Source organism: Phalaenopsis equestris, unplaced genomic scaffold (genome assembly GCF_001263595.1).
Source record: "Phalaenopsis equestris unplaced genomic scaffold, ASM126359v1 Scaffold233127, whole genome shotgun sequence".
Taxonomy (NCBI): Eukaryota; Viridiplantae; Streptophyta; class Magnoliopsida; order Asparagales; family Orchidaceae; genus Phalaenopsis; species Phalaenopsis equestris.
In genome coordinates, this window is record NW_018251080.1 from 1 (window position 1) to 15,332 (window position 15,332).

Below are 15,332 nucleotides of genomic sequence, written 5' to 3' on the forward strand. Positions count from 1 at the left end.
AGAGGAAGAGATGGCATGTTCCCATCCACCGAGCCTTGGCGATATGGCGCGGAGGCCGCCGACGGCGACGCAGCCTCGGATCAAAGCAGTCGGCAGCTTCACTGTGGGGGAGGCGGAAAGGATCCGGCATCTAGGGTTAGGGTTTGTGCTCCGTGATCGGAGAAGAGGAGTGGAAGGCGAGAGGGAAAATGCTGCGCTCTGCATTATTGGGAAAAATTTTTCTCCTTGCGCCTCCCTACTCTCCCCCTTCCCGTCCATTCATGAAACAGAACGGGGAGTATATAATCGATGAATTTTCCGCCATTGTCACGTGGAACGAGCGGAAAACTTTCCGTTGAAATGGACCAAAGGCGCTGCGGGATGCGGATCTAACGATGCCAGTGCACCGTCCCACCAACCTTGTGGCTTGCCGTAATAAACTCGCACGTGCTTTTAGGTGAGATTCTTGTTTAACCTATTTAATTAGGGTTACATGCCACTTAATTCCCATATATTTGCATGATAAGTATTTAAGTTCTAATTTTTATATTGGTGTCATTTTATTTATATATGAAAATGTATAGATCATTTTTTAAATTTTTAAAGTAATGATATGTTTATGTGATGAATGATTTAGGTTGAATGAATGTAAAAAAATAGAGGTTTAGGGTTAGATATGTAAATGCATAGAAATTGTTGGTATATATGTTAATGCCCGTAAATTATAATTTCATTTTACTAGCTCTATAAAAATCAATATGTAAATATTATTTTGATTTTAAAAAAAATTCCTATAAATATATTTTGGAGAGACAAATCTCAATATTTGAATGAACGTAAACAACTTTTTATATGAAGTTGATGGACTCTTTGAATTCTCATATCTTTTCTTTTTGCTGGCTATTTTTAACCTTGAGCAATGATTCTATAGGTAAAAATTCAAGGATAAATAAAGGGGGACTTCAACTTGATACTAAGAACACCTTTAATTTGAGATAAAGAGGCTGCAACAAAAAAATTACAAAATCGGTGTCCATTTTTTTTGTAGTAACCACTAACCAAAATGCTTGATAAGTAATGGGCCAATTACTAGTAGTTCTAGGGCTATTGCTGATATAAGATAATTCCATGTAAATATAAAGGTAATAATAAAGAGAAACCATCCAGAAGAGTATAGGAAACAAACATAGCAGTTCCTCAAATGCAAAGATTGAGAATTTGCAAGTAAGAAATCATATGGTATACATACCATGTGTGGGGTACATCATCTTTAAAATTCCACCTTTAGCTTTTCAAACATATTGCAAATTTGTTTTTTCCATAAGAAGACAATAAGGCGTAGCAATTATGTTAGATATAATATTGATTCTCTCAATCCAAATATAAAATTAATGCCTTGAGAAGCTAAATGTAAAAATCTTTCGGTAATCTTATAATCCAAATTCTTAGCTTTTTGGAAAATTTGTGGTAAGTTGCAACCCTCATGAAAGAAACCATAAAATGGTAGACAATCAAGAATTATGGACATAGAGATATAAATTCAAAGAAGAGATATTTATGGGATTCATTAAGGGAATTGCATAAGGCACATTCAAAAGTAACCATATCTTGGCAATAAATGGTCATTTATTTCGAAATCATTAATGTAAACTTTCCAACCAACTTATGGATTGGTCTTTGAACCACGAGACTTTGTGCCATTAAATATCAGGAAGATGATAAAAATGTAAATAATGAGCACTTATATGTAAGAAGGGATTTTTATCTTGCCATCAAAGTTCTTCACTTTACAAAGGTTCTAAGTATTGTTAAAAATAAAGTCTTTAACTTCAATTGAATGTCCCTTGTTGACAATGCCACAATTATTGACCTCCATTAAATTTATAACATGTTATTTTATTAATCCATGAAAAAAATATAGTCATTAATAGTAACCTTGAAGGATATCCATCTCCACATTTTCTTGTTAGCCAACTGTTGGCATCAATTTTTAATGTTACAAGTGTAGGGTGTCCACCTGCATGACTAAGGGTGGTCCACAGCTCATCTGAAGCATCTAGTAACTAAAGACACCCACCCGAGACCTTTTGGCCCTTGCTTGGGCAACTAGCTAGGTTTGGTGGCGATTCAGCCATAACCAGAAAAATTCCCTCCAGGAGTCCCATCTGGGATGTGAGATGTGTTAGGTATAATTTAATGATTAGAATTCACCAGACGTCCATCTGAAGCCTCCCACAACAATGGAAAACCATGGAGTCCACATACATGCGCTACAAAAAAATTAGGGATTGGGACACCCTACTCGGGTCGCGGTTTAGGCCAATTTTTCCAGTGAATAACCAACCAAATCACTCCATTTTGAAGTTATGATACTATATTTTACTCACATGGAGCCTCTCATAGCTTTCAGATCAAGAAGATCTTATGTCGGGTGTTTCCAATGAAAATCAGGGTTTCATACTAGACTGGCGCCTCGACGCCGACCGTAGGGGCCCATGAGCCTGAAATGCCTTGCCAGACCTTCAAGAATGAGCCTATAGATGTCTGAAATTTGGCACAGACCTGGCGTCTAGGAGCAAAAAAAACAGGGCGCCTAGGCGACAAACAGGCTAAAAACCCTAATTTTCTCGAGTGCTTGGGCTTAGGCGCCTCCTATTTTGGTGCCTAGGCTCCTAGACCAGCTATTGGGCACCCAAAAAAGTAGCACCAAGGAACCTGGGAAAGTGGCGTCAAGGCACCGATCACCACCCTGGTCGCGATTTTGATCGATTCAAGTGCCATTTCAACTTCTGAAGTCACCATTTTCGCAGGATTTTCATCATGAGCCTTGGGAGTGATCCAAAAGGACCTTTTTTCCTTCACTTTAGAAGTTTCATGGGCATCTTTTGGGGGAATTTGGATTATTTTGGGGGAGGGACTTGTTGTTTATTCGAACCAGCCCTCCACATTCGAGAGGATCAATGTCATTTTGCTAGGGTGAGTTGAAGGAGTGTAAGGGAGCTTGAGATAGCTTCTGCAGAGTGTTGTGAGGGATTATTTGCAGGGCTAGGATTCTTCTTCCTCATCCACCTCTTCTTCTGCATCCTTTTTCTCTTTCTTCTTCTTAATTTTCTCTTTTCTTTGAGGGCTTAAACTTTGGGGTGTTTTTCTTCAAGAGGGAGTTAAGGGTTGGTCATACTCCAACATTTTCTTTATGTGCCACCATCATCTTCAAATCTGACCAAGTTTTCAAGAATAATGACTATGAAAGCATCATCCTAGCTTGCGAGAAGGCAACTCCGACGATCTCTCTAGCGAGGAGAGCTTCTTCTTAGTGTCGGGAAGGACTTGTGGGTTTTCTCCTATCTTCTAGGAGAGCTTATTCTTGCACTCCAGTGGACATCAAGAAAACTCCGTGATGGTGAGATTCTCCCCTCTGACATTTCCTTCCCTAGCTAGCTCAAGGTCCTAGTTGTGCCTTCATGGGGGTTTCGATTGCCCACAGGGGTGAGTTTGCCGGCCGGCGTGAACCAGCATGCCCAAGTGCCTATGTCATGGATCGCCGCTTTCCTCATAGAAAACCCAAGGATACAATTTTATGTGTGGCCAAATAACCTTCGTAGAGCTGAGTGAATCCTTTGTTGTGAGCTCTAGCATAAGTTCTAATGCGTTAGAGTCCCTTCTCCTCCTTGCTTTAGATTCCCCAATTTTCTTGGAGAAAATAGGAGGTTGGACTTTGTTAAGTGAGAAAATCTTTGTAGCTGACTCACTTTGTAAAGTTCTAAGGAGTACACGAAATGGGGAAAAGCTTTGTAGCTAGCCCATTTAGTGACGTTAGGGAGAGCTTTCCCTTCAGGGAATCTAAAAGAGGAGCCGCCCACGTGCCTCACCAAAGTAGGAGGCAGTGATGTCGTATATCAAAGTGCTAAACTTTAGGTTCCTAAGTGAGGATGTTAACACGAGCATGGTTTGCTATCAAGCATGTTTGCTTGCCTTGGATTGTGTCATGTGTGCCATGCATAGATCATCCTGCACTTGCACTACTTGTGCCTGGATCAGTATTTCAGACCGATCAACACCACTTGTGTCTGGATCGACCATTTGTGCCTTGATTAATTGTCCTGGACAGATCAGTGACATTATGCCTCAATCGGTCGTCCTAGACAAACTGACATCACTTGTGCCCAATAGGTCATTGTCGATCAATTGACACCACTTCTACCTCGATCGGTCCTTACGGATCGAGCAATACCACCTTTGCTTGATCCACCTTAAAATTACCTATTTTTAGTGTACATTTCATGATTATTTTAAGTACATTTTTTATGATATTGCACTTTAAAGAAAGTTATTTTGCATATTTTTGTTTTTAGGTACAAGAAATGGATTTTTGGAGAAAATGAAGCAAAAATGCTGTAATTTGGAGCCAAATTGAGTAGGGAAGGAAATTCAGATCAAGCGCATTTTGATATGTCTTTCTATGTTTAATATCTTTCATATTTGTCCCATGTTTTTGAATGAAATTACACTTTAAAGAAATGTTTTTTATGTCTATATTGTAGGTATAACACTAGGAGCGAACCAGAGTTGAAACGAGATGAAACAAAGCCAAAACAGAGTAAAACATATATCTTGCCTGCAGGGTGGCACCATAGCACCAGTCTTGGCTAGAAATAAGCGTTATAGCACATATTCTAGCGCTATAAAGCTCGAGAACTTTTCTAGATGGATTTTGAGCAATTTTGGGCAATTCTGGGATGTTTTGGAAGCTTCTGAACCACTTCCATGCCACATGGAGTAGTGGTGTGCAAACTTGTCTTCATTTTATTTTACTTTTGCAATGAGATAGATGCACATTTAGGAATTTAGATGTGCTTAGTGTCGACAGGGAATATTTTTTTTTCATCTTTAAAGTAATTTAAATTTAATTTAATATATATAAATTTGATTTTTAGAAAAATAATGTTTTAATTTTGAAAAAGTTATATTTTAATTTTTGAAAATACGAGACCGAACCAATATCATATAGACAATAGTTTAAATAAATGAGTACAACACTATAAGTGACGTACCTATCTTGAGGAATGGACATATCACTTACTAGTGAGACTTGATTAAATAAACTAAAGAATTTATGACATCTGTTTGATCTGCGAACTATTTTTATATAAGCTGTCGAGCTCCATTATATAATATGGAAGATTAGGTAGAGTTAATATTAGGTTGGGTTCTTAAAGTTTCCTATAAGAGCAAGCCTTTATAGTTAATTACATCTTAAATGACTGAGGTCACCCAGAAAACTCTCGATTTAGATCAATAAGTATTATCTCCAAAAATCTCAAAGTTTAGGACTTTCAAGGTTGGGTTCTCAAGGTCGGACAAAGGAGTGTCAAATGAAACAAGATCAAATTTGTAACATTTTATTTTAAAATCCAAATGAAGAAAAACTAGGGGATGCCACGTATCCTGAGAAGAACCTCAATGACTTCCCAAGTTATCATATATTTTGGCTTCAATTTCAGTGAGATGATATTATTTAATGTTTCATCCTGCCAATTATTATTATTTAGGGTTACATTTTCATGACACAATCGTACAAATAATCTATAAGATAAAAGGTTTTATGTCACAATAAATGACAACCTCGGAACCTAAGGCGAGTTAGGGCCTAAATTGCACAACATAATTGTGCAAAAGCCTAAAGATAAAGTTGAGGATTTATGTTGCACTAGGTGGACTACCTCAAAGTCATATGGTTTGCTGTTTAACTCTAAGAAAATTTGTTGTTGTAGATCTGTTTGCTCTCTCGAATTTGTTCTTTTGTACATCCTTGTCGTGTTGCCGATGGTGTTTGCTCCAAGTTCCTTGTTGATGTAACAATCCTAAAGTATAAGGTTTAAAGGTTTAAAAGACAAATTAAGTTTAAAATGGGGAGGGGGGTTAAAGTTGATAGAGCGACACCAGTTAAGATCTCACAGTTCCCTCGTTCTGGTACCAATATTTGTTTTGAATTTACTTAGCTTAAATGAGTTGTTAAGCTCATTAAACTATAGAGATCTCATTAGCAACCGTGGGTTACCTCATCCGATGGACTCCCATAAATTCAAAATGACATGTTATGAAATTGTTTTTTTTGTTTTGTTTTTGAAAATGTTATTTAATTTTGAAAAAAGTTGATCAATTTTGGAAGGGTTGTTTTTATTTAAATGTTGCATGCATATTTGTTTCAAGTATTACAGAGTAAAGTAAACAAATGCAAGTAGGAGAGTATGTTGTAAGGTAACAAAAATTGCAGCTACAGGAAAGAAAAAAAAGGGAAGAAGGCTCAAGTTGCCCATACTAAGTTCTATGTCGCAACCTGATGGTTCCCTAGAATTTTTTATGGATGGTTTTTTGGAACAAAGTATAATAGGTTCATTCGTACTTCAAAATATCTAAAAGAGCAAGGAGGTGTTCGGAGCATGACCCCGAACAACCTTTAGAATCCTTTGAAACGTTCCCAGTTCATTTAGACTTATTATATTGTTCAAGTAATCATCCAAAGTTAAGTACAGGGTTTGCTTAGTGAACGTGATGTTTTGATTATCTTGTGAGAGAGTTACTTAATTAGTTTTTTAATGTTTCATTTAAAAGTTATATAAATGGGTGTCTTTGAGGGCAAGATTAGGTTATTAAGGATTTCATGCTCACAATTAAAGTTGGGCTGTAGTGTTTGCAAAATTTTCACAATTAGTTATGTTTCTTTCCTAAACCTCATTAAGAAAATCCAAACTAAACCTAGTTCACTACTAAGACCTTAAGACTTATGAGTGGATAAGTTCAGAACTTTCAGGGATATTAAATTATATGGTATGTTTAATCCTTATCAATGATAATAACACTCAAACATTAACTAGGGGTTTTAAATTAGTGAATTATCATTTTCCAAAATCTAACCCCTGACCTTAGAATCATTTAATTTAATTAACTCCCGAATTATAATAATTGGGGGAACTTACAACTATACATTTATTGTAGAAAACTGAGGCAATGGTTTCTACCATTTAATCCCTTGTGTTTCAATCATCTAAAAGAGTTCATTATGATCAAAATTACTCATTTACCCTTCAATCAATCCTAAAATTTAATAAGGCATGAAAAATCAAAATTACCATTTTGCCCCTAAGGCTCTCCACTTAATAACTTTTTAAAGAGAACTCGAAAGACTTTGAAATTTTTATATTACCCCACTCATGGGTAAAATAAAACATCGAAGAAGAAAATGTAATTTTTTTATGTTTATTTAAAGTTTAATAATTAATTTATTAAAAAATAAGGATTTTTAAAGTTAATTCATTTAATCAATCAAAACAAACTATATGTCCTTAGGAAAATTATTGGAGGTTCACCTAGGTAGGGGACCACTAGGACCAATTTTCATGATTTTTCAAGTTATATTTTAATTATTATAATTATTTAATAATTTTGAGTATTAATTAAATATAAAATATTATTTAAGTTAAAAATTAACTTTTACATTTTTATTAAATCTCTTTGCATCTAGGGAACCCAAAGAAACAAATTCCATATTTTTGTGGTTTATATTTTATTTGTTGTAATTATTTTAGTGCAAAATTATGGAAAATTCATTTTCAAGCCTTTAAAAATTATAACTTTATTCATAAAATTAGGAAAAATATTTTAATTACTCCCAAGTGATCAAGGAACCAATTGTGATATTTTGGGACACTTTTCAATCTTAGTGATTTTTATCTTTTTTTAATTATTTTTAATCATTTAAAATTTAAAATATACCTTAAAAATCAAATATTTATTTTAACTTAAATTTTATATTTCATAGATGCCTCTGATCATAAGAAACTCAGAAAATAACTTTTTATAATTTTTGAACTTTAATTTAATTTATATAATCATTTTAATCAAAAAATCATATTCAGTTTAAAAAATCAAATTTAGTGGGTAAATTAATTCAAAATGATTTCAAATTTTTACAGAGAGTTAATATGACTATTTTTTATAGTGTGGGAAGATTTTTGTGATTTTTTAGAATTTTCTTTCAATTTTTATATTTTCATTCCATTTTTAGAATTTAATTACATAAAATAATATGTTTGATTATTCAAATCCGATTTATATTTTCCGTAGGGTCCTTAGGGTTCTCAGGTCACAATTAACCTACCAAAATAAGTTTTATATTTTTCTGATTTGTATTTTAATTCTAAAATTTTTTAATTTAACTAAGGTGATTTATTTTGAAAATTAGGGCTTCCACACTTCGAGGTGATCTCTAACCTTGGAAAAATCAGAGAACACACTTAAGGATAGAAAGTTTAAACCCTCAAAATCTCATGTCATGGTGATTAATATTTAATGACTTATATAATATTTAATGACTTGTGATTTAATTAAGTTTTTGAGTATTTTTAAAAATAAAATATAAGTCAAATAATTTTAATTTTTATTCCACATTCTTATCTTCTGTTCACTGAGCAAGAGAGTATTTTCCTTTTATTTTTATGATTTTTCTACACAAAGACATGGATTTTCTAACTTATGTGAATTAAATAAATAACATAAATCTCAATTTTCTACTTAATCCAGTCAGCCTCCACACAATCCTCGTATGCGCCAAAGCCTCACGCGATGCATCCTGATTCGCTGCGCTTTCCACCTCAACCGCCACGCATCCCGCCTTTATCACTCCATTTCTTCGTTCGATGCGATCTGATCCATCCATACAATACAGACTCAATCGGATGGCTCCTAGTAATTGTCCTCAATGGCCTTAAATCGAGAACCGCTAATTTTCTAAACCTATTTTCTCCCTCGATTCTCAACGAAATAACATAGGGTTTGTTTATAAAGCTTCATCTACTTAAGACAAACCTATCTATATTGTTATTCAAGTATAAAATACAAGTTTGCTTCACAATTGACCAAACTAAGCTCGGTTTCAAGGAAAATGGTCCATACCTTGGTCCAAGAGGTGTAGCCTCAATTGGATTTGTTCCTGACCTTTGTTGTGAGCTGGTGAACCTCCTCTAAGTGTCAATTTGAGCTGAGATTTAGTCCAAGTATGAATTCAATCAGAGGGTAATTCAGGCTTTTTCTAAGGCTACGTTAGAGTGCTCAAAATGATGGGGCTTTGGTTGGGGAAGTCATCTTTAGCTTTGGTGAAGCTTATGGGACAATCAATTTGGAGTTTGGATGCACTTAGTGGTATGGCTGTGAAAACCCCTAAATTTTAATGATGAATTTAGGGTTCTACAGTGGGGATGGAAGGTTGAGAATGGTTGGGTTAAGCTTCTCTAGGTTGCTAAAGGGTATGGTGAAAATTTGGCAGAGTTTTGTTAAGGTTTAAGTATCCTTTTTTTTTCGGCTGTGGGGGTGGTCTTATTTGTAGAGGAGGGTGTGGTGGCTATCAAGGCCAGGTGTGGTGGCAAGGGAGATGCTTAAGTGGAGGGAAGAAGTTCCCAAGTGTCCAATGGGGCTTAGATAGCTCAGATGGGTTAAATTTTGAGTTTTCCCCAAATAGGGCTTCTCGACCATGGTGTTTTCCAGTGGTTGTGATGGGTGCCTGGCCAGGGTCATGTCACCTTTAAGTTCAGATGAGTCAGGGGTGCTGTGAGGTCAAGTCAATTTGGCTCAATGGTGACCCAATGGTGAAAATCCATGGGAGAATTGAGGTTTGGTTAAATTGCCTAGAATTGGGTTTAACCCCTTGGTCAGGTGGTTAGGGCTGATCCTAAAACCCTCAAGCAGGTTTGATTAAAGTTAAATGACTAGCTTGAGCATTAGGTGGGGTGTAAATGTTTCATGAAGGAGGAAAGTCTAAGTGATGGGGATAAGAGGGAGTGGTCACCTCCACTTGCCAAATTTGGTAAAAATTGATTTTATGCTGTCCTTGGAAGGCTCCATGAGACATGTCATGCCATGTACATGGAAAATTTTCATGCAAATGGAATTTTGGACTTTCATAAATTTTTGGAAAAGTATACCATGATGCCTAATTTGGATAGAGTTTGATGTATGTGTATGGTATGCTCCATATGATGCCATGATGAAATATTCTCAACGCCCTAAGATGATAGGGAAGGAAATTTTGCCATGTGCGCTCATGTTGGGCCTTTGAAAATGCGCATGGGCATGGGCTTTTAACATGCATGATGGTTTTAATTTTAAAATTAGTCATGAATTAGTCATGGGATAATAAAATTGAATTTTAATTGGTTGAGATTGAATTTAGATATATTGAATTTGATGTGAATTTGAAATTGGAGAATTGAATTGATCATGAAGCTCAACTTGGGGATTTTTGGACTTTGGGTTAATTTGAGGCAATGTGGTTTTAATTTCAATTGCCTAATTTGAGCTCATTTTGTAAACCTAATCAATTCATTTGACCCCAAGTTTCCCCAATTTCAAGTCTAAATTTAATTTACTTCAGAATCAATTAAGCTGGGTTTGGAATCAATTTAATTTCAAACCCATCTTAATATAAACCCTATTTAGTCCTTCATATTAAATAGGGAAACATGTCGGCTTATAATAAAAAATGGTTTCGCATACATAACAGATGTCAGACAATCATTAGTTTATTTAATCGATTATCAGTAAGTGGTGTGTTTATCCTTCGGGACAAATACATTAATTGAGGTATTAGAATCATTTATCTAAACTACCGGGGATATGAGATCGATCTGGTCTTGTATTTTTCAAAATCTAAAATACTATTTTTCCAAATTATATATATTAAATTAAATTAAAACGGGTGTTGAGATATCCATCTTAACAGCCTACATATTATCACAAAAAATCTATTAAAAATAAAAGTTTAAATTTCTAAATTCTTCAAAAATACATTATATTTAGCATTTTCTACATTAAAAATTTTTAACAAAAAGTTTTTCTTCATTACTTAGAATTTTAATTAAATTTTCTTACTCGTTTCTATAATAAAATTTTACTTCACTAATATAACTTCATATACATCATCAATTTTCTTTTGAAATCAAATTCACTTATAGCACATTTGAGAACAAATAAAATTCAAGTTTTGAAAATATTTTTCATCCCCCCTGTTTCCGTTCATTTTTCTCTTTTTAATTTTAAAAAGAAGGAGTCGTCAGCTTGTCGATCATCGTATAATTCCCTCATTCGAATAAGTCTCCCTCTCGAACCATATAAATGATTTGAAGAGGAGAGGAATCGAATAAAAAGGGACATACGACAAAGTGACAAACAAGAGAAAAAGTAAAACGTGGAGAGTCTACGTACGATAATCCTCGCAAGCATAGGTTAAGAATATCCGCCCAAACAAGATCGGGCGGAGGCACCTTAAACCAATATCCGCGAAAGAAGTATCTACATAGGCTACCCATAACCAGAGAGTCAGGTGTATGTACCTGTTCCGGGGTCAAGAGCACTCCCAGAGGAACGTGTTCCTTCGGTTAATTACATCTTGAGGGATATCTAAAAATACTTTCGATAAAAGGAGTTTTGCTTATATTATCATAGACCTGAGGTGTAAGCAATCAAAAGAAAGTTATTCCACGTGGGAACAGTCTCGATGCTTCAAAGCTCACGCTGAGCCATTAGACAAAATATGAGTCTCTCACATCTCAAATGGATAGCGGCTCATCGGCACACAAGGCCCACGGAATAACCTAAATCATCTTGACAGGATATCCCAACGCGTCAAACCATGTCTGGGTCCTAAGGGCATAGCACAAAAGCGACATGGCTCAAAGGGGCTCAACAAAAAAAAGAAGGTAGAGTGATCCTAAAAGGTAGAGGTAACTGAGTCGGGGTACCACGAGAATTTCAATACGAGTGTCAGTTTGGCCACTGCTGATGTTTTGTTTGAGATCATGCTCCACAACATACTTTAGAGCATCTTTTGTGATTTTTGCTGTCTTTGTGTGTGTAAACGATCTGCGTCAAGCGAGAAACATCTTTGGCTTGAGCTTGAACTTGATTAGTTAACCAAGTTCGAGCTTTTTCTTGAGCTTAGTTCTAGGAGTGAAAGTCAGCTCGCCAGCCACTGGAGCTTGTTTATTATGAAAGAGAAAAAATACTATTAATTCAAGCTAGTGTTATAATAAAATGATAAATAGAACGAGTAATTAAGGGATAAATAATAAAATAAATACTTGATATAAAATATAAAGTATTATTTTTTTGATATTCTTAATAATTCAAAGATCAAGTCTTGAATTTTAATCTATTTTGCATGGATACAGACACAGCGATGCAATCTAACATTAACACGAGACATGTTTATTATTACAAATATAAGATGTAGTCACATGTCAGACATACCATCATAATAAAAATTATTAATAAAACATTAAAATAAAATAAACTAAATATTAAGGATAATACAAAAGAGGAAATAATAAATTTAATTGCATTAACTTTCAAAATTGTTTAGTTTATAATACACACAAAATAAGCATATACTATCTTATACTACATCAAGATTTAAGTTGTCTTAATTAACTATGTATTTAAAAAAATGATCAATGGCTTTCTTGGTATCTATTTTTTTTATTTACATATCTAACACCTAAATTTTGATTTTTATATTTATGCCACCCAAATCTTCATATCACATCTAATATACCACTATTTTTACTTTTAAAAAGTGAAATACAATGTGAGGTTTTAGAAAAATATTGAAATTGAAATTTAGGTGTTAGATATATAAAGCCATAAAAATTGAGTTTATGTATGTAAATCTTCCTTAAAATTTACGTCAAAATATTTTTTAAAATTTTAATTTTAAAAGTCTCTTTTAAGAAATTCTTAATTTATTAATATAAAACACACGTATTATTATTAGTTAAATATTGTTTAAATCGGACATTTTTATGCCATGTTGGCGCTTGTGTTGGTGTTCGTGTTCGATATGCGTCCGACACGTCATGACTCTCTAATTTGAAGTATTTGTGCATTGTACGTTTTAATATATTTTGATATATTTTATATTTAAGTGTTTTTAAAATTAGTTGGCTCACGAGTTAACTAGTTGAGTTGGGGCTGATTTAAACTTGGCTGGTCATTGAGCTCAATTTTGAGTCATTTATCGAGCCGAGCTCTTGTCAGCTCAGGAGTTGACTTCAATTTTACTCATAGTTTGTGATATCGTGGCAAGCATTTGATAGAATACATATATAGGTTTCAATGCATAAATGTCAAAGTAGTCACTGTTTTTTTTTCAATTTCTTTTTGCCGTTCTTCTTTTGTTATCATGTTCACCTTTTGGTTCTTTATAGTTTTTAAATATGTGGCGGGGTCCTTTACTTCATTCATGCTTGGTTTGCTTCGATGCTGCTTGCAATTCTTCCATTAATCACACTCGATGGCTTGCTTGAATAGTATTGTTTGGTTACTTGATTTATGCGCCTAAAGTTGGCAATATGTGTTGAGCATTTTTTTTCTGTATCTCTGGATCCATTTAACACTGAAAATTTCTTTTTGCTCGTGTATTAGATCAATCGCATAATTCTTTTGGCCAGCCATTAGCATCGCAAGGTGGTGTGAACACACCATCATCTTTTGCCTCTTATGGTTATGCTGGGTCAAACAAGAAAATTGATATTCCTAATGGACGGGTATTAATCTTTCTAAAAATCCCTTCTCCTTCTATTTCCATTTTTTGAGTGGTTGTCTGGTAACAGTTTTACGAAATCCTCTAAATCCGATTCCGATTTACTAAATTATTCCAACATTAGGATTTAGTAAATCAGGGATTTAAAATGAAATTGAGAGGAATTGAGAAGAAATTGGATTGACTAGATTCAGGATTTAAATTTTCTTATTTTTTCTGACTTAAATCTGTAATGAGACAACCCCTTAGAGTGTTGTGTCAGTTTCGGGAATGATCCTCTTTCATAATTTTGGACAGGTTGGTGTCATTATTGGTAAAAGTGGAGAGACAATCAAATATCTTCAGGTGCAATCTGGAGCTAGAATTCAAGTAACTAGAGATATGGATGCTGATCCTCATTCACAGAGTAGAACTGTAGAACTTATTGGTACTTCTGACCAAATTAGCAAGGCTGAGCAGTTGATCAATGAAGTGCTTGCTGAGGTAGGGGTTGTTAAATGAAAAGGTTTTCTAATTTGTTGGGCTAATTTACGGGCATTTACATGCATATCACACAATTCTTATGCATTTGCATACCTAACACTTAAACATTCATATTTACATGCATACCACTCAAGTTACTAGCATCACTTCAAAAAATACCACCCTCACTACATTTTTAAATGTGAAATGCACAATTTTCATGCATAGGTTTATGATACAATGGTGTTATAAGTGTAAATGTCATACTTTGTGTGTTAGTTATGTAAATACATAAGAATTGTGTGATATGTATGTAATTTCCATTCACTTTAATGCATTATCTATAAATTGTAAAGGCTGAAGCTGGTGGCTCTGGCATTATTTCTGCGCGGAAGTTTACTATCACAACTACTGGTGCTGAGCATTTTTCTATGAAAGTTCCAAACAATAAGGTTGAAAACTATAGTAATTACTGTTGTTGAATGCCCCCTTTTCTTGTTATTATGCTCATATCATCTTCATTCATCATGATATGAAATTTTTTAAATTTCCAGGTTGGTCTGATTATCGGCAAAGGTGGTGAGACTATCAGAAACATGCAAACTACTTCAGGGGCACGCATCCAGGTTAGAACTCTTATTCTCTACGATATATGGTTGCTTTCACTTTAATGCTTTTTATTATGCTCATTATGCCTAGATCTAGTTTAACTTTCATTTGATCAATGTATTTTAATTATTTTTGTCACAAACAGAGCGTGAACTTGTGTTTTTGTTTTTAAGTTTTTGTTCCTATTGTTCAAATTAAATTTTATTTAATTTGTGCTCCTAGTTGTGGAATTTTTTCTTTCCATGTTTGATTTTATTTTCTTGTCTAGGCATAATTTTAATTTAGTTAAGACATGTTCATGTTTAGCATGCTACAAAAAAGCATAGAGCTTGTTTGGAATCAATTTTTTTTTTTTCATTTATTTTTTCTTTAAATCTTTGTTTAGTATTTTCTTTTTTTTTTTCTGAAAACAAATTAACATGTTTTTGAAAGTACTAAAAAAAAACTTTTAGGTATTTTTAGTGTTTTTAAAAACAACCGTATCTTAATTAATATGCTAAACATTAAATGAAATTAAAAAAAATAAAAATAAAATAAAATAAAATAAGAAAAAATAGAAGGAGAAGAAGAAGAAGAAGAAGAAGAAAAAGAAGAAATAAAAGAAGAAGAAGAAAAATTAGGAGAAGAAGAATAAGAAGAAGAAGAAGAGGATGTTTTGCCGGCGGCTAGGGAGGGGGGGGGGTGGGTGGGG

General features: G+C 34.1%; 1 protein-coding gene across 1 annotated transcript; it reads left to right on the forward strand.

Annotated features, from left to right (window-relative positions):
* Positions 1 to 43: 43 nt before the first annotated feature.
* Positions 44 to 14,658, forward strand: LOC110038571 (far upstream element-binding protein 2-like; the record flags this gene model as incomplete). Its single annotated transcript, XM_020743445.1, has 5 exons — positions 44 to 176; positions 13,453 to 13,574; positions 13,868 to 14,053; positions 14,389 to 14,484; positions 14,587 to 14,658. Coding segments are annotated over exons 1-5 (609 nt in total), but the record flags the coding sequence as incomplete, so codon positions are not given.
* Positions 14,659 to 15,332: the final 674 nt, after the last annotated feature.